Source organism: Felis catus, chromosome E1, assembly GCF_018350175.1.
Source record: "Felis catus isolate Fca126 chromosome E1, F.catus_Fca126_mat1.0, whole genome shotgun sequence".
Taxonomy (NCBI): domain Eukaryota; kingdom Metazoa; phylum Chordata; class Mammalia; order Carnivora; family Felidae; genus Felis; species Felis catus.
In genome coordinates this window covers 42,114,047-42,132,741 of record NC_058381.1, presented here as the reverse complement: position 1 = coordinate 42,132,741, position 18,695 = coordinate 42,114,047, and the positions used below count along the sequence as shown (strand labels likewise).

The 18,695-nt window shown below is 52.7% G+C and overlaps 1 protein-coding gene across 11 annotated transcripts in view; it reads left to right on the top strand.

Annotated features, from left to right (window-relative positions):
- Positions 1 to 18,695, top strand: part of MPP2 (MAGUK p55 scaffold protein 2) — a 28,645-nt gene extending 9,950 nt beyond the window's left edge. For all 11 annotated transcript variants that reach the window (XM_023243611.2, XM_023243617.2, XM_045044511.1 and 8 more), the window contains 10 exons: positions 10,844 to 10,996; positions 11,129 to 11,278; positions 11,669 to 11,896; positions 12,597 to 12,728; positions 12,835 to 12,940; positions 13,038 to 13,106; positions 13,339 to 13,500; positions 14,172 to 14,374; positions 14,718 to 14,846; positions 16,088 to 18,695. In XM_023243611.2, coding sequence (XP_023099379.1) covers positions 10,844 to 10,996; positions 11,129 to 11,278; positions 11,669 to 11,896; positions 12,597 to 12,728; positions 12,835 to 12,940; positions 13,038 to 13,106; positions 13,339 to 13,500; positions 14,172 to 14,374; positions 14,718 to 14,846; positions 16,088 to 16,264 — 1,509 coding nt within the window. In that variant the 3' untranslated portion in view covers positions 16,265 to 18,695. The remainder of the gene's footprint in view (positions 1 to 10,843; positions 10,997 to 11,128; positions 11,279 to 11,668; positions 11,897 to 12,596; positions 12,729 to 12,834; positions 12,941 to 13,037; positions 13,107 to 13,338; positions 13,501 to 14,171; positions 14,375 to 14,717; positions 14,847 to 16,087) is intronic.

Sequence of the window (18,695 nt, the reverse complement as noted above, 5' to 3'; positions counted from 1 at the left end):
ACAGGAAGGGGCTTCTGGGTGGCTCAGTCGGTGAAGCGTCCAACTCTTGATGTCGACTCAGGTCATGATCTCATGGTTCATGAGACTGAGCGCCTTGACAGCACAGAGCCTGCTTGGGATTCTCTCCGTCTCTCTCTGCCTCCCCCCCCCCCCCCAATTAAATAAATAAACAAATAAATGAGTATTGAAAAAAATAAAAATAAAAACAAGGCATCACGCATGTTTCCAACAAAGAGAATGTGAGGTCCCGGAGGGCAGGGGTGTCCTTCTGTTTGCATCCCCAGAGCCCAGAACAGCCCTTAGCATACAGTAGGTGGTCACTAAATATTTGCTGAATGAATGAATACAAAGAGTGTAAGAGTTAAACCCAACAGCTGTGTAAGTACCTATCTCCAGGTCGTGAGTGCTGGCCCTGTTTTCTTTAGTGCTTGTTGTTTCTTTGCAAGAAATAAGATGTTGTCGTAGGGGCCCCTGGGTGGCTCAGTCGGTTAAGTGTCCGACTCTTGATCTCGGCTCAGGTCATGATCTCACAGCTCGTGAGTTCAAGCGCTGCCGTGTGGGCTCTGTGCAGACAGCTGAGAGCCTGGATCCTGCTTCAGATTCTGTGTCTCCCTCTCTGTTGTGTGGTATTCCAGTTTATGAGATAGAGCCTGGTGTATTTATTTATCGGTTCTACCGAGAAAAGGTGTGATGTTGTTGACTTTCTTCTACTAAGGACAGCGCTGCGGTGAGTGTCCTCACGTTCAGCTTCTGCACGTGTGTGAGTCTCTCTAGGGTGGACACTTGGCAGTGGCATTGCTGAATATGCACATTTTGACCCTCAACACCTGTAACCTGCCAAAGCCAATTTCAGAGTTGGATTTTTTAGACCGTTGTCCCCTCTGGGTCACGTTAGCTGTTGCTTCTACAGTGAGACAGCCAATGAAATAGAGAGCTTTTAGGATAGGAGAATCTCGGGGCTAGAAGGTCCCTCTGAAGCATGATTGCCCTTGCTAGCGTCCTTCTTCGGTGTCTTTGTCTGATCCACGAGACGGCCCTCCAGTGAGGGGATTGCTGGCTGTATGATTTCCCATCACTCACCCGGTCAGCCATCACTGATACAGCGAATATCCGTTGCGTGCTTACCGAGTACCAAGCACAGTGCTAGGGCTATGGGAGTGAGCGGTCAGATAGTTTGTTCTCCGGACGGAGTCCAAGTCTGTCGCCCTGGGGTGTCACGGTACAGCCTACCTGAGAAGTTACCGACGAACCGTATCAGACTGGAAACATAAACTCCTTTCTCCAGACTTGTTCTTGGGGGATAAGCTGGTCAGAATTTCCTCCCAAGAGATTCCCAGGATGGTTCCAGATGCATAAAGCACAACAGAGAATAGGGTGGACCTTTCTTCAACTCTGAGACCCCCCAGTACGAGGCTGACGGGCCAAGAGGACCCTGCGACTTCTCTCCACTGAGCTGTGAGACAGACAAGAAGTGCGTCTCCATAAAGGCCTGTCTGAGCTCAGTAAGAATCCTTCCCATCCCTGTACGTGTGACCCTTTGCAATGGAACTTTGTCACTTGTCTCATCGAGTGGCAGAGTTTCTCCATTCTTCAGTCTGGGCTTGACCCCATGACCTGCTTTGGACAACAGGACCTATTTCTTATTCCTTCTCACAATTTTAATGGCCTTGCATACAGAGATACATTTCCAACTTACCGGACAAAAGGGCTCGGATCAAAGATCCAGTTGTAAAAACTTGGTTCTCTTGGCAAAGTGGCCCATAAACAAGCTGGAACTTCTCGAGGTAGCTATTAGGCCCCCGCCCTTTCCCCTCTGGGCTGGGGCTTGCCTGTCCCCTCTGGGGATGTGGCAGACAGCCTGGGAGGGGCTGGGCTGAGTAGATCTAGGACGGAGGGGCGGGGCCTGAGGGGACAAACCCAGAGAGTAAAGGCTCTGGAGGGAAATCAAATCTGGCCGACAGGTCATAAATCCAGGGGGTTGGCTGCAGACAACAGGTGGCAGCCTTAGCAGGCGGGTGACATAGGGGAGGGCCGACTTGGATCCCTCAGCAGGTGTTCCAACAACAGGCAAGTCGAAGGTGAAGAATCCAAGTCAGCTGACAGTCAGAAATTCTGGCAAACTGTTACCAGTGGAGACATCTGCCAGCTGGGGGGCCTGTGATCTAATCCACATGAGACGAGGTAGACAGAACATGGGGTTTGGAGTCAGAAGAGTCCTTGGTTGGCTGTGTGATTTTAGTATGTCTGACAACCTCTCTGAGCTTTAGTTATTTCTTTGGAAAAGTGGGGATGATGATGTCTCTCTTTCAGAGTTGTAGTAGGGATGGGGAAAGTCATGGATGTAGAAGTGCATTTCAAACCATAAAGAGTTGTTACAATGCAGTCTTGTCCATTGACTAGAGTTCACTGGGAGACTCCACTCCTGTAATAAGTCTGGGGTGAGAGAGTCCTAGAAGAATGAAGGAGTCGGGGGGGGGGGGTGTCACTGAAATAGAGACTCTGACCAAGGGACATGACAAGTGGAAGCTACGGTGGTGGGGAGCTCAGTGTATCAGTCGGTTTCTGCTGTGTAACAAACCATCCCACAATGTAGTGGCTTTAAACAACCATGATTCATTTCCCATGATTTTTGGATGGTTTGGGTGGTTTTTCTGGTCTGGGCTGCTCAGCAGGGTGGTCTAGGATGTTTTCATTCACACATCTGGTGTCTCAGCTGAGAAGGCTGCAGTGTCTAGGATGGTGTGGTCCCTCACCCTCTAGGAGAGAGCCCAGGTTTCTTCACATGGCGGTCTCAGCAGCAAGGGAGGACAAGCCTCGAAGCCTCTTTTTGCATCATATTTGCTAATGTCCCCCGACCAAAGCAAATCACATCATCGAATCACGATTGAAGAGCGACTTTACCTTCTGGCACACCACCCTCTGGGACTTCTTTCAGTTTTTGAGCTATTTAATTATGAGCATAGGCGTCAAATGAGAATTCCCTGTCTCTTGCCACAATCAGAGATGTCGGAGTGTGAGGGCAGAGGGGGAAAAACTCACAGAGAAATGGCTGTGTGACGTTTCTGCTTTTGCAGTCTGCTTCCGGACCAGCAGCTGACAGATCAGGGTTCAAGTACCAGCTGCACCATTAGCTAACTGTATACTTGGCCCAGGCTTCTGGTCTGTAATAAGCTTGAGCCCCTGCTGTGCCGAAGATGATTGTCAGAGCAGAATTCAACAAATGGTTACCACTTAAACTCAAAACTTTCCTGGTAGTGGGGCCTAGTGCCCCTCAACTGCATGCATTCTCAAAACAGGTGCCCAGATGGTGGCACCACAGCCGTGGAGGAGCCCAGGAAACTGACTGGAGTCCCTGATGTACACAGATGAGTTCTGGGCTCCGAAGGAATTCGTTTCACCCACTCAAGTCTCAGATAATGGCCTTGGGACTACTAATCTCACAGGGTCATTGTGACATTTTTTTTTTAATTTTATTTATTTTTGAGAGAGAGAGAGAGAGAGAGAGAGAGAGAGAGAGAGAGACAGAGCATGAGTGGGCTAGGGGCAGAGAGAGAGAGGGAGACACAGAATCCGAAGCAGGCTCCAGGCTCCGAGCTGTCAGCACAGAGCCCTGACGCAGGGTTCGAACCCACGAACCGTGAGATCATGACCTGGGCTGAAGTCAGTCGCTTAACCAACTGAGCCACCCAGGTGCACCCATCTGGTATGACATTTAAATGAGATATTTTGTAAATGTGCTGCTTTACCACTGAATGTACATATACCCCATGGCCCAGCAATTTTGTTTCTGGGAGAAACTCTTACATGTGCACCAGGAGATACAGACTGGAATGTTCATAGCAGTGCTGTTCACGATGCCCAAATCCTGAAATAACCCAGGTGCTTCCCAAGGAGAGGGCATGAATCAAATGTGGCATATTCACACAATGGAATATAATATGGTTAAAATGAACAACTGTGATATGGGGGGGGGGAAAAGAATGAATCATAGAGGAATAATGTTAAGTGAAAAATAATAAGTGAAACAAAGTAAAATGTTATCTCTTAATATGGAAAGTGAGAGTAAATTTTAGCAAGATAATAGTGGGTAAAAAAATAGTAGGTAGGGGCGCCTGGGTGGCGCAGTCAGTTAAGCGTCCGACTTCAGCCAGGTCACGATCTCGCGGTCCGTGAGTTCGAGCCCCGCGTCAGGCTCTGGGCTGATGGCTCAGAGCCTGGAGCCTGTTTCCGATTCTGTGTCTCCCTCTCTCTCTGCCCCTCCCCCGTTCATGCTTTGTCTCTCTCTGTCCCAAAAATAAATAAACGTTGAAAAAAAAATTAAAAAAAAATAGTAGGTAAAATAATTTTTCACTTAATGTTAAGTGAAAAGAATCAGGCCCCCAGGCATTATATATAGCATAATTCGCCCTTTTTTAAAAAAGGTAAAAATAATTAAAAATGATATCAATTCTAGAAATATGTATAATGCATAGAGACAATGAAACTGTAAATGGAAGCCGGGCAGGATGATGACAGGGAATCAAGATGGCGGTTTCTGGGAGTGGATGGGTGGCTGGGCCATGTGGTTAGATGTAGGATATTGTCAAGATCCTCATTTATGGTTTGAATGGTGGGTTCTTCGATCCTTGTTATATTACTATAAAAATGTCTAACTCAATGCCGACCAAACTGAAAGGGAGCCATGCACAAACCAAACCAATGACGAGAACGTATCACAGAGCAAGGATAGGATGAATCCAATTCTGGGTTTTCAAAGTCCCAGAAAAGCGTGTTGTAAATTATGGTACCTGTTAGGTGTTCTCAGCGCTCGTCAGCTCACTCCGCTGTTTAGATCACACTGCTGTAGTGTTTCTTTTGTATTTGAATGGTTAAATGTGTAAAGTTTCCTCTGGGCCGTGAAGGTCCAGCTTGGAGAGCTGTGCTTTTATATCAGTGGGTGAGACGCCCAGGGCAGCCACAGGAGGACGAATGGGCCAGCCTGCAGGGAGGTGTCATTAAGGGAGGGATGGGAGGTAGGCAGCTTGGGAGGGGCCCTGGCTTCCGGCTCAGTTAGTGAGGGCTCCTGGGGAAATTTGTTCTCCCCTGCTAAGCTGAAGAGACAGACCGGCTAAAGTGGCCATTGTGAGATGGTTCCATGCCCCAGTGCCACTGTTCATTCTTGAAATACAGTTCCTGGGCCCTGAACTCCAGGCATTGTTCTAGTCGCTGGTAACGGGGCCCAGAAAGCTTGGTGTGCTGTGCTGAGCTAAATGACAAGAGCACATACTTTTTGGTGGAACCTTCAGAGACATGCTTCAGTTAGCGCCTGGGGAACATCAAGGAACATCAAGGCATAACTGTTTTCTTTCTTTCTTTCTTTCTTTCTTTTTTTAATGTTTATTTTTTGGGGGGAAGGGAGAGAGAATGCACAGGGAGGTAGGGAAAGCAGAGGGAGGGAGGGAGAGAATCCCAAGCAGCCTTCATGCTCAGTGAGGAGCCCCACGTGGGGGCTTGAACTCATGACCGTGAGATTATGACTTGAGGCTGAAATCCAGAGTCCATAGCTTAACTGACTAGGACACCTGGGTGCCCCAAGGCATAAGTGGTTTCTGAGTGCTACTCCTTTGCCCCTTCAATTGTCTGCTTCTCCCACGCAGGAACATTCTGCCCCGCCAGGCTGTGGGCGTCTGTCTGAAATGCTTCTCACCTGCCAGAGGCTGGTTTAAGTGACTGTGGGGCTAACGTGCCCCCCCACCCCCCCGCGGATGCTGTTCCCCTGGCCTGTTTGGGGAAGAGAAGATAGAAAGAGCTAGCCTTTACTGAGCACCTACTGTGTGCCAGGCCCTGTGTGCATCTCCCCAAATCCTCAGGGTATCCCTATGAGGTGTTATTAAAATCTCATCTCTTGGGCTTGAAAAACATGTCTCCTAAACCTGCATCATTCATTGCTGCACATTGACATGTAACAACCCATGAATAATCTTGCTTTATCCATACCTCCACCTACATCCCTCTCTCCCGAATTATTTTGAAGCAAATCTCAGACATAATTTTATCTGTAGTTCAGCATATATAGCTAAAAGATAAAGATTCTTAAAAATATATTCACCCGGGGCGCCTGGGTGGCGCAGTCGGTTAAGCGTCCGACTTCAGCCAGGTCACGATCTCGCGGTCCGTGAGTTCGAGCCCCGCGTCAGGCTCTGGGCTGATGGCTCAGAGTCTGGAGCCTGTTTCCGATTCTGTGTCTCCCTCTCTCTATGCCCCTCCCCCGTTCATGCTCTGTCTCTCTCTGTCCCAAAAATAAATAAATGTTAAAAAAAAAAAAAAATTAAAAAAAATATATATTCACACTACCATTGTCACACATAGAAAATTAAACAAAAAATTTCCTATAGATTTTTAATAAATGGCATTGGGATACCTGGATTGTCCTTTGGAAAGATATCAAAGCAGATCCGTACTTACACCGTACACCAGAATAAACTCAAAGCAGATCGGAGATGTAAATGTGAAAAATAAACCATACATATCCTAGATGAAAACATGGATCTGTGTGTTGGGAAAGCCCCCCTTTTAAACTATGCTTTAAAAATCAGATGCATGTATTAATAAACTTTGCATTGACAGAAAACTGTAAGCAGCATCAAAAGACAATGACAAACTGGGGGAAAATATTTGCAAGAGATAGCACAGATAAAGGGATTATCTTTCCAACACAGAGCACATTTGAAAAATGGGACAAAGAAAAAAAACCAAGACCTGATAGAAAAATTGGCAGAAGACATGAACAGACAATTTGCAGAGAAGGATGAAGAAATGGCCTTTAAACATAGGAGGAGATGCTCAGCTTCACTCCAGAAGCAAAATGCAAATCAAGACCCACTGAGAAATTGTTTCTCATCCACGTGATTGGCAGACACGCAAAGGTCTGATCACACGCTCCGGTGGCAAGGCTTCAGGAAAGTCTCTCATCCAAAGCTGGTGAGAGGACAAAGCGGCCCGAGCCCCATGGAGAGGGGGGTTGTCAATATCTAACAAAACCACAGTGTATCTACTGCTTGATCCAGGAATTGACATGGAAGGCTTCTCTACAGATAGACAACAGCTATGCCAGGTTATTCACTCTAGCTTAGTTTGCAATAGTAAGAGATTAGAAACAACCTAAATACCCCTGAGAATGGTCGAATGAATTATGGTACTGCGGTCGCACAGTGACTCAAATGCAGTAATTAAAAAAATATATAATAATAATAAAGGAAGATCTCCATGTAGCAGCATAGAGTGATTTCCAGGGCATACTGTTAAGTAAAAAGCCAAGCAGCAAACCAAGTCAGTTAAAAAACAAACAAACAAAAAGGAAGCAAAGAGTGTGTGTGTATAGTGTTCTACCTTGTATGTAAAAAAAGAAAGAGAAATATTTACTTACTGTTGTGAAAAGAAAGAAGGGGCTCGAACCTGTGAACCAGGAGATCATGACCTGAGCTGAAGTCGTACGCTTAACCAACTGAGCCACCCAGACGCCCCTAAAATCTCTTTTTGAGAGAGAGAGAGTGCAAATAAGGGAGGGGCAGAGAGAGAGGAGGACAGAGGATCCAAAGCAGGCCCTGTGCTAAGAGCAGGGAGGCCGATGCAGGGCTCGAACTCACGAACCCTGACCATGACCTAAGCTGAAGTTGGACACTCAACCAACCGAGTCACCCAGGTGTCCCTAGGTTTACTTTTTATATAGATTTAAATTATCTTTTTGGGAGAGAGAGAGAGAGAGAGAGAGAGAGAGAGAGAGAGAGAGAGAATCCCGAGCAGGCTCCACACTTAGCATGGAGCCTGATGTGGGGTTCCATCCCAGGACCATGAGATCATGACCTGAACCAAAATCAAGAGTTGGATGCTCAACGGATGAGCCACCCAGGTGCCCTTAGATTTAAAATTTGAACCATGTAAGTGTTGTAAATATTTAAAAAATACAAATGAATTGAAAAGAATGAAAAAAGCAAACTCTGAGATCAAGTGCAGATAAGTGAATCTGTCCACATATTAAATCGTTAGCATAACTATACAGAAAAGGGAATTAATTCTAGTGCTTTTGCTCACAGTATTCTGACTGTATACCCTAAGTGAGATACAGTCTAAGGCTGTACTATTTGATACAGTAGCCACTAGCCACATGTGAGTATTTATTTAAATGCTTAAGTTAAAATGAAAACACTTAAATAAACTGCACTGCTGATGTAGAATTGAAAATTCAGTTTCTCAGTCATACTAGTCCCGTTGCTTGATGGCCACATATGGCTGCCATGTTGGACAGCACAGATACAAAGCATCTCCCTAATGCTGTAAGCGCTTTTAGACTATTCGGAGGACAAAAGGGACTGCAGATAAATCTTGACTTTTACTTAAGTTTGTGATAGGTGGCCACAGTAGTTTAGCAATTTTGAAATCCTTTTGAATTTTGAAGGATGGAACAGATAAGCAGATATATTCATATTTTGGGGAAATAAGTTCTCACTGAGGGAGAAGGGAGGTACAAATACGGAACGGGAGCAGAGGAGGAGAATTTTGCAGCGTTAGATTTTAATTGGAACTATCACGGTCAACTAAGGGTTACTAAAGAAGTGACATGCCAGAAGCAATGAGCACTGAGTACCCCAGATCTTGGTTTCTAAGTACCATTCCCTGCCAAAAGGAATCCAAGTTCCTTGGAGAAATTGCTGAGCCCAGACGTGGGGTAGGGAAAGTACGAGATGAGCCTGTGGCAGAGGGAAGAAGGTGCTCGAGGACTGATGGGAACCGTGTCCAAAGGACACGGGTGTGTTTGGAGCTCCCAATGAACAAAATGTGGGATAAATTGAGACCACGAAGCTAGCGATGGTGGTGGAGTATAACGCAGAATAAAAAAGAATCCACGGTGATACAGAGAGGGGAGTTTAGGTGAGAGGGAGGTGGGGTGGGAGGGAAAAAGGACTAGCTCTTTCTTACAGGAGAATGCCAGCTAATAAATGTAGAAGGAATAACGGAGTTAGAAAATCACTATTTTGCAACCCCCAACTTAAGAATTGATTTAGGCAGGGGTCATAAATGAATGCTAAATACATCAATGAAAGATTGTTGGGGAACAGAGTAGTCACAGTCTCAAGATGTGGGAAAGACACAAGATTGCTTATGTAGAACTCTGGCCAAAAATGATTAACCTGAGTCTAATCATGGCAAAACAATCAGAGAAATCCAGTTGTGGGGCATTTTACAAACTACTTGCCTGAACTTAAAAATGTCCCGAAAGACCAGAAGTTACTGGGATCTGGTCTAAAGGGGAATAAAAAGATGTGGCCTTTCTGTAACCAAATGTAACACATGGTCCTTGATGAGATTGTTGATCAGGAAAAAACAAAAACAACCCCCCAAAACTATAAGGGATACTTTGGGGACACTAACCAGTATTTAAATAGAGACTGTCTATCAGATATTACATCAATGTGTCAACGTTGAACTTCTTCCAAGTGGTGGTGGTATTATAGTTTATGTAGCTGGCCTCCTACTTGTTCTTAGGTGATGTACGCTGAAGTAGTCTGGGGTGAAGTGACTTAGGTCTATTTTTCAAATGGTTCAGAGAGAAAAAAGTCTTCATTTATATCCCTGAAATAAGACTCCTTACTTCCTGACCCAACTAACATAACTCTCCTTGCTGGACTGGTCACTGGTAAAACCTTCCTTCCCCCTTTTCAGAGCACATGGAGCCCAGAGTCCATAAATCAACAAGCAGGTGCAAGGTCCTCTCCTGGCGCCATGTGCATCTGACCCTTGAGCAACATGGGTTTGAGCTGTGCGAGTTCACTCGTCTGTGGACTTTTCTCAATAAATAAAGCACAGCACTGTAAATGTTTTCTCTTCCTTGTGACTCTCTTAACATTTTCTTTTCCCTAGCTTACTTTATTGTAGAGTACAGTATATAATAATATAACGTAGAAAATATGTGTTAACCAACTCTTTGTTTTTGTTTTTGTTTTGTTTTTTTTTTTTGAGAGAGAGAGAGACGGGGGGGAACACTCATGTGAGAACGGAAGGGGCAGAGGGAGAGGGAGAGAGAGAGAATCCCAAGAAGGCCCCACATCCAGTGCGGAGCCTGACATAGGGGCTCAGTCCCACGACCTTGAGGTCACGATCTGAGCTGAAATCAAGAGTTGGGCACTCGACCGACTGAGCCACTCAGGCACCCCAACCAACTCTTTGCTACCCATAAGGCTCCCAGTCACCAGTAGCCTATCAGTAATTAAGTCTTTGTGGAGTAAAAAGTTGTATGTGGATTTTTGACTGTGCCGGGGTTGGTGTGGCAAACCCTCGTGTCGTTCAAGGTCAACTGCACCGGTTTCTCGTCCCCTCCCTCACTGGGAGCACTAGGCTGAAGGCCTGGAGACCCAAGTTTGGGTCCCTGTGACCTTGAGCAAGTTACTCCACCTCCCCGGCTTCTTCATCCTGGGCTACAGGATGTCCAAGACCATGATGTTGGGTGGAATAAGTTGTCCTTGAACTCACATGCTTATAGGGTCCCCGGGGGGCTGGAGACAGCGTGATAAGTTTCATGGCCCTCTGTGGCAACAGGATGAAGGTTTATCCTTTGTACTCTCCCTTCCCTAAATTGGGTCCTAATCACCATTTTGGGGGTGAAAGGAGAAGGCAAGGTGTGCCTGCGCAGGTGGGAGTGTGCTCGCTGCTGGGTGAGTGAGGGTCTGAAGCTGATGTCAGAAGCGGTGCCAAGGGCGGGGTCTGAAGTCAGGATTTTCGCTGGGGGGGGGGGGGGGCGGGGCAGTGTTTGGTAGCTCAGGGTTCTTGGGGAGCCTCAGGTGTTACCTGCCCCGCCCTCACCCACCAGGCCCACGAGCGGCTGGAGGAGACCAAGCTGGAGGCCGTGCGGGACAACAACCTGGAGCTGGTGCAGGAGATCCTTCGGGATCTGGCGCAGCTGGCAGAGCAGAGCAGCACAGCCGCGGAGCTGGCCCGCATCCTCCAAGAGCCTCACTTCCAGGTTCCAGCCCGGAGGGGCGGGGGGCGGGGAGTTGGGGTGGTGGCTGGGGCGGCCCCTGGGAGAGGGGCTGGCGGGGAGTTGGAGCCACGGGGCACTGTCCCACGGTCCCACCTGTTTCCACCACCTCCCCAGTCCCTCCTGGAGACACACGACTCTGTGGCCTCCAAGACCTATGAGACTCCCCCGCCCAGCCCTGGCCTGGACCCCACCTTCAGCAACCAGCCGGTGCCTCCCGACGCGGTCCGCATGGTGGGCATCCGCAAGACCGCTGGAGAGCATCTGGTGAGGCCACGGGGCAGGGCTGGGGGTGGGATCCGGAGGGGGCGGGGTGGAGAGTAAGCAGTGGAGGCCGGATCTGGCCCGGAGAGGGCTGAAGGGGAAGATGGTTCCAGCTTTGTCCCCGGGCCAGGCCCGTGCAGCCCCAGGAGACCGCAGACACCGTGCACCTGAGCTGCACACGTCCGCTTGCCAGGACCCTCCCCACTCTGCCCCCCTTCCCTCCATGAGCGGCCCTGTAAGTGAAGGATTGGGGCAGAAAAATGGAAGAGGGGGACTCTGTGAGTCCGGGGTGGAAGGGGTGAGGGTGGGAATGGAGGGGCCGTTAGGAAACCCAGTTGAAGATTCTGCCTTGGAGCAGCTGGGGCCTTGTCACACCCGCCCTCCACCCCCCAGGGAGTGACGTTCCGTGTGGAGGGCGGCGAGTTGGTGATCGCGCGCATTCTGCACGGCGGCATGGTGGCTCAGCAAGGCCTGCTGCACGTGGGCGACATCATCAAGGAGGTGAACGGGCAGCCAGTGGGCAGCGACCCCCGCGCGCTGCAGGAACTCTTGCGCAGTGCCAGCGGCAGCGTCATCCTCAAGATCCTGCCCAGCTACCAGGAGCCCCATCTGCCCCGCCAGGTGGGTCCCTCCACCTACCTCCCCACCCAGCCCAAGGCCCAAGGGGCAGCCGGGACTCCCAGCCGCCAGGGTCACAGGCCCACATACACGTGCATTGGCCTGAGTCTTGGGCACTCGTACGCATGTGCAAGGGACGTGCGCGCGTCTGTACCCGCGTAGGCAACCTGTATCGATGCAGCCCCGGGCCTATGTGTACCGTGTGCGCGCATGCGTGATGCTGAGTTGCCAGGTGCCCTGTACAGCTGCCTCCTGGTTGGTGGAAGGTGGGGGTCTGGGCGTTCTGTCCACTTTCTCCTACTGGCTCTGTAGCCATCTGCCAGAGCCCCCTGTTCCAAGAGGCGGCTGTGGGTGGACTGAGGGATCCAGAGCCAGGATTGTGTCCCTTACCCAGTGATCTGCCTCCTCCTCATTGGATGGCCGCCTCAGGCCCCAGGCCTGACCACAGGCCCCATCAGTCTGAGTCCTTTTGTTCTAGATGCAAAGGGAGGCCGCTACCAGGGGGGCCTGGGGGCACCACGCCCCTACTAGGGGGGCCACGCCTTAGCCTCTTTCACCTTTGTGAGGGCCTGGGGAAGACAGTGGACCCCGTGACGGTCCCCCCACCCTCAGAGGGGGAAGTGGGGTAGGGGGCTGGTCTGAGAAGGGTTCTGACCTCCAGCCTTACCTTCCTCCCTTGACCCTTCTCTGATCCCCCATCCAGGTATTTGTGAAATGCCACTTCGACTACGACCCTGCAAGAGACAGCCTTATCCCCTGCAAGGAAGCCGGCCTGCGCTTCAGTGCTGGGGACTTACTGCAGATTGTAAACCAGGACGATGCTAACTGGTGGCAGGTGAGCCCTCGGTGTCTGTCTCTCCAGGCGTGGTGTGCGGGGGAGGTGAGCGCCCAGGGAGGTGTCTTCTCACTCAGGCAGATCTTTCTCCCTTGTCCGTTTTCAGGCATGCCACGTCGAAGGGGGCAGCGCTGGGCTCATCCCCAGCCAGCTGCTGGAGGAGAAGCGGAAAGCCTTTGTCAAACGGGATCTGGAGCTGACACCCACCTCAGGTATGAGGGTTCCCCCCCACCCCCCTGCCTCATGACCCCTAATCTGGGGGGTGACACAAGCCTGCCTGGCCTCACTCGCCCATCTCCCTGTGGCCAGGGACCCTATGTGGCAGCCTTTCAGGAAAGAAAAAGAAGCGAATGATGTATTTGACTACGAAGAATGCAGGTGGGTGTTGGGGGCCCCCTTCCCTGTCCTCCTCTGATATGGCATGTGCCCTCCCGCCCCCGCCAGTGACTTGTTGGTGCTGATGCTGCCAGTCCCATCCCCAGAACCTGCCCAGTCTCTCTCTGCTACCCTCCCCCCACCCACCGGCAGCCCTCTTATCCTTGGCCTCCCTGAGGCCCGGCCCCACCCACGCCTCCCGCTTAGCCTGATGAGCGCCATCTCCTGTGTTCAGAGTTTGACCGGCACGAGCTGCTCATTTATGAGGAGGTGGCCCGCATGCCCCCCTTCCGCCGGAAAACCCTGGTGCTCATCGGAGCCCAGGGTGTGGGCCGGCGCAGCCTGAAGAACAAACTCATCATGTGGGATCCAGATCGCTATGGCACCACCGTGCCCTGTGAGTGGGAGCCGGGCCTTGGTGGGCAGGGTACTGGGAGCAGGGGCTGGGGCTGGGTCCACTGAGCAGGCATCTGCATGGACTCCCAAGTCAAGGGGTACTTTTGAGTGAGGGTGGGGGGAGTGCGCCCTCTGTAGGTGGTAGGGGGAACTGCAGGCTGGAGAGGGGTGGGGAAGCTGTCCTTTGAACCTGGGTGGCCTGGGTGGGCTGCGGGCAGGCCTCGCCTTTCCTCCTCTCAAGTTTCACTTAGAGAAGCCCCGCTGGGAACCCCTGTGAAACAGGGCTGCGTGTGGCCTTGTGGAAGACGGGGCTTCTTGGTGACAGAACCAGCTGGGGTGGTGAGAGCCCCTGGTTCCTGGAGGCGGGAACCTGAGTGCTGACCCCAGATCTCCTTGACCTTGGTGTGTGGCTTTGGGGTGCACATCGCCCCCTCTGGGCCTCAGCCCCCCATCTGTGAGCACTAGGTTGGCGCAGTGAACTCTGAAGGTCCTGTCAATGTGGGAGTCTCGAATGCATGTGTGGCAGGGGTGAGGGTGAGGGTGAGGGTGCGGGTGTGGGGAGGCGGCAGCGTTTTGAAGGCGGAAGGAGGCCGCCCCTCCCAGGCTGCACGACCGTGCGCGTCTGAGATGGTACAGCCTGCTTGTGCTCACTCAGCCCTTCCTTCCCCCCAGACACGTCCCGGCGGCCCAAGGACTCCGAACGGGAAGGTCAGGGCTACAGCTTTGTGTCCCGTGGGGAGATGGAGGCGGACATCCGCGCTGGGCGCTACCTGGAACATGGCGAGTACGAGGGCAACCTGTATGGCACGCGCATCGACTCCATCCGGGGCGTGGTCGCCGCCGGCAAAGTGTGCGTGCTGGATGTCAACCCCCAGGTAAAGTCCCAGCCGGTCTGAGATCCCCGCTGGGTACTCTGCTGGCCCACCCCCAGCACTCCCCATATGCTTCCAGGCACTGGTCCCCCAAGCACCCTCATATATCCCCCAACTACTGCTAGGGACCCAACCCACCTGGAATCTCTTTCTCGCCCTCCCAGGCCCCCTCCTTCTCTAGCCTCTTCCGGTTTCCCAGTCCCCGGCCACCTGCCAGCTGTTCCTCTCCCATTCATCCCCAGGTTCCATCTCCCCACCCTCCCGGGTAGCCCCCAGCTATCCCTCCTCCCCCTTCCAGGATGTCCGTGGGGATATACTCCCCCACCCCCTTCTTCTGCTCCCGCAGGCAGTGAAAGTGCTGAGAACAGCTGAGTTTGTCCCTTATGTGGTGTTCATCGAGGCCCCTGACTACGAGACCCTCCGGGCCATGAACCGGGCTGCATTGGAGAGTGGGCTGTCCACCAAGCAGCTTACGGTGAGGACTCTGAGGTGCGGTGGGAGGGGTCTGATGGCTGCCCGGGGAGAAGGTAGGCTGGAGCTGATGAGGAGAAGAAGGTGGCATTGGGGAAAGGAGAGAGGGCACCACCCAAGGTATCAGTGAGGTTGGACTCCTGACTCCCACTTTATCGGTTTGAAAATGGAGATTTGAGCAAGGAAGTAAAGTGCCCAGAGTCTCATAGAGTCAGGGATACAGCTAGCCTGGGGTGCAGGAGGTTTTGAAAGGCCTTCCACTCCGTCCACTGTGGGGGGACAGAGTGCTTAAGGGAGCCCGGAGGGCCGGTGGGTGATCTCTGGGCAGAAGTGGGCCAGGCATTTACAGCTGGAGGGAAAAGTTGAAGGGAAGGATGGCTGGAGGGATGAGTTAGCATCAGGGAGGAGGCTGGGAGGAGAAGCTTCAAGTCACTGGTTACAGGACACCAGGGCACCTACCTCCTCCCCCCCAGGTACCCCTTGGAGCCGCCTTCTCCGGATGTAGGGTTTGCAGAACTCTGAGCTCAGGGGTCCATCTGCTGGCCATGCCTGGTACTGCAATTCTCAGGCCCCTCGTCAGAGGCTGTCTGGGCTGGGCTCCCGGACTCTGAAGTTTCCTGGCCGCAAACATAGCCAACTGGGCCCACTGGGACAAAGCTGGGCCAGCCCTAGAGCTTCCACCTCTGCTCATTTAAGTCACCATTCAAAGTTTCCTTCCTACCCCTGCTCAGCCAGCTGGCCAGCTTTGATTAGGTGTGGGGTTGCGGTGGCCTGGGGCACCCGTGGATTGCCTTAGTAGTGGCGTGCTTGGGAGGTGCATCTCAGGCGCCTGGTCACACTGGAGGGAGCACTGACCTTGGGGTCAGGCAGACCCTCTGCAGCGACTGGCTGGCTGGGTGACCTCTTTGAACCCCAATTTTCTCTGCTGGAAATGGGGAATCATTAGTCCTGCCTAGCAGAGCAATCGCGAAGATCACGTGGGTTGCAAAGCAGTTAGTGCCATGCTCGGCACTGACTAAAGGTTATTTCCTTCCTTCCTTCCTTCTTTTCACCCATCTGTCTGTCCCTGGTTGCAGGAGAGCCGCCCGGAGACGTGCGATGGCTCCTGCCTCCCTAGCCAGGGAGTCTGTACCTGATATGGCTGGGCTCTGGGCAGGGGGATAGATGGGGGAGGCTGTAGATTCCCCGTGATGATGGGGGTGACTGGGGGACACTGATGGCCGCGAGGTCCCCTTGTGCCAGCAGGAGGCAGACCTGAGGAGGACAGTGGAAGAGAGCAGCCGCATCCAGAGAGGCTACGGGCACTACTTCGACCTCAGCCTGGTCAACACCAACCTGGAGAGGACCTTTCGTGAGCTCCAGGCTGCCATGGAGAAGCTGCGGACAGAGCCCCAGTGGGTGCCTGTCAGCTGGGTGTACTGAGCCTGTTCATGTGGACCTCACCCCTCTGGGTTGCGACCCATCCCCTTCCCCAGCCATGACCCCCAGCCATGATCCTTAGCTCTCATCCCTGGTGGTCTGGCTCTCCCTGGGTGATGGCTCCTAGGGGGCCCTAATCTGGCTTCAGCACAGAGGCATGCACTGCCAAGGAGATGGGGTGTTCATGGGGTACCTCTGTGCCCAGGTGCTGCCCACTCCCCATGCCCACTGGCCACCAGATGTCCCTCTCTGAGGGCCAGGCTGTGCCCAGGAGTGTCAGAGTCACCTCCATAGTGCTCAGTCCAGAGAAGAGAAAAGCTGCTTTGGGACCCTGTGGTCAGTAGGTACACTGCCCCCAGGGCACCTCTCTGCAGTTACCTTTTCTCCTTGGGCTAGCCACGCCCACCCAATTCCTGGGCTCCTCCCACCTCTCACACCTGTGGCCTAGGAGTGGGCCTTGGGCTGTTTCCAGATCGGGGAGTGCAGGTCCCAGCAGCCAGGCAGTCCTGGGCGGTGGTGGCAGCCTGGTGCCGTCCTGAAGGCTGGAGGAACCCGAGCTTGAACCAGCTCCCACGGCGGGGGGAGCAGGGCCGTCCCAGCTCCTGTGGAATCGGGCGGAGTCCCACAAGCGGACCCCGCCCTGTCCTTCCCTCATCCACAGCTTTTCACTGCCGAAGTCTCTCCACAGACTTCTCCAACGTGCCCCTGACAGGTCAGCTCTGCTCCCCCGCAGGGCAAGGCCAGCAGGGGTGAGTGGGCTCAACAGGGATAGGGGTGGGCTGAAGGCCGAGCCAAGTGACAGGGAGCCTGCTCCTACTGATCGTAGCCGACGGTGGGGCATATCTGGGCTCCCTGTTCGTGACCATTGTCCATTGTGGTCTCTCTGGGGGGGTCCAGGTGGCCCACTTGCATCAGATCTGCTGGGGGGTGGCGCTGGGGATGGGGCGCAGAGGGGACCTTGTGAGCAGGCCATGGGGCCTGGGCTCGGGCGGAGGACATTTGTGCTCTAGCCAGCTTCTTGTCGAGCAACTCCAGGGGGCGCTATCCACACGGTTTCAGCGCAGCTTCTGTTCCTCATGCTGCGGCACCCGGTCTGTGTGTGTGCCATCGGTGTGTGTGTATCAGTGTTGGTTTTTTGGAGAAAAGAAGCAAAGGGTGGTTTTGCTTTGGAGGTCACTTTTTGGGGGTTCCCCATCAGCCCCCATTTCTTATGAGACTCTTATCCCAGATTGCAGAGCCTTGGCCCTCCCCAGATGTCTTCCTCCCCCTCTCCTGCTGTTCCCTTATCCTAAAAGACACCCCCGAGTCCTTGGGGAAGGCAATTGTGTAAAATAGGAGAAGCCCTTTTAAGAAACTAATGCCGTCCTAGACTTCCCCAGGCATCTGTCCCTCGTCCTTCTTTGTGATCCTGCCTGGGGTCAGCCTGTCCTTGCCGGGACCACCCCATCGCCCCCACCGGCCCCTCCCCCCCCACCCCGTGACTTCCCAGTTCTGCTGAGTGTCTAATCCGTCTTCGCTGCAGGTTCAGCCCAAGCTGGCCCCTGAACCACTGTGTGCCCATTTCGTAGGGAAGGGGAGGGAGAAGAGACAGAGTATTTATTACAAAGTTAGAAATATATTTATTATAGTAGGGATCCCATTTGCATTCGCAGAGGGTATGCAAATGAGATGTAAAGGTCAAGCCTGCTCCCATCTCGTTTGCGTAGCTCTGCCTCCACTATGCAGTCGCCTTTACACTCCCCTTTTCCCTTTGGCCAGTGTTCTTTTCATCCTCAAGTCAGCTCTTGCTTGCATCACCCTTACCCACAGCCCAAGGGGCCCAGGAGTGGGAGGAAAACACCCGAGGCAATCAGTGGTATCCTTTGCCAGTTCCCGCCTCCCCTGGAGGAGTTGGGAGTAGAGGCACCCGAGGATCTGCTGGTGCAACCCCCCTGCCCTTGGTTAACCTCCAAAGTGCCCTGATGGAGAGACCATCCTCCGACGGGGGTGGAGGGAGGTTGGCATAGGAGGCTGGGCACCTTGCTGGAGCATTGGCACCTGGCCTTTTAGGGCAGATCTCCTGTGTTGATGCTGTTCTGCCACCTCTAGCGATGCCTGGGTGGCTGGGCTGGGTCCCTCCTCTCCTGTCTTCATCCCTCCCTGAACTTCATCCTACCTCCCCTGCCCAACCCCCCTCGACCCCCCCACCCTGGCCCAGGGCTGGGTTGGAACAGGTGTGTGCCCACCATGTTACATCTCCCCCCCACCCCCCGCCACCTCGCCCCAGACGCTTGTATTTGAGGCACCTCAGGATAATGAGGACTCTGCCCCCCACTGTCCACACTCAGTGCCAGCCTGGTGGCCCTGTCCCCTCTTCTCTCCTCCCTCAGTCAATTCTTGAGCTTTTGCTCTGACTAGTTTTCTTTCTTTTCCTTTGATTAAATGTGAAAACAAA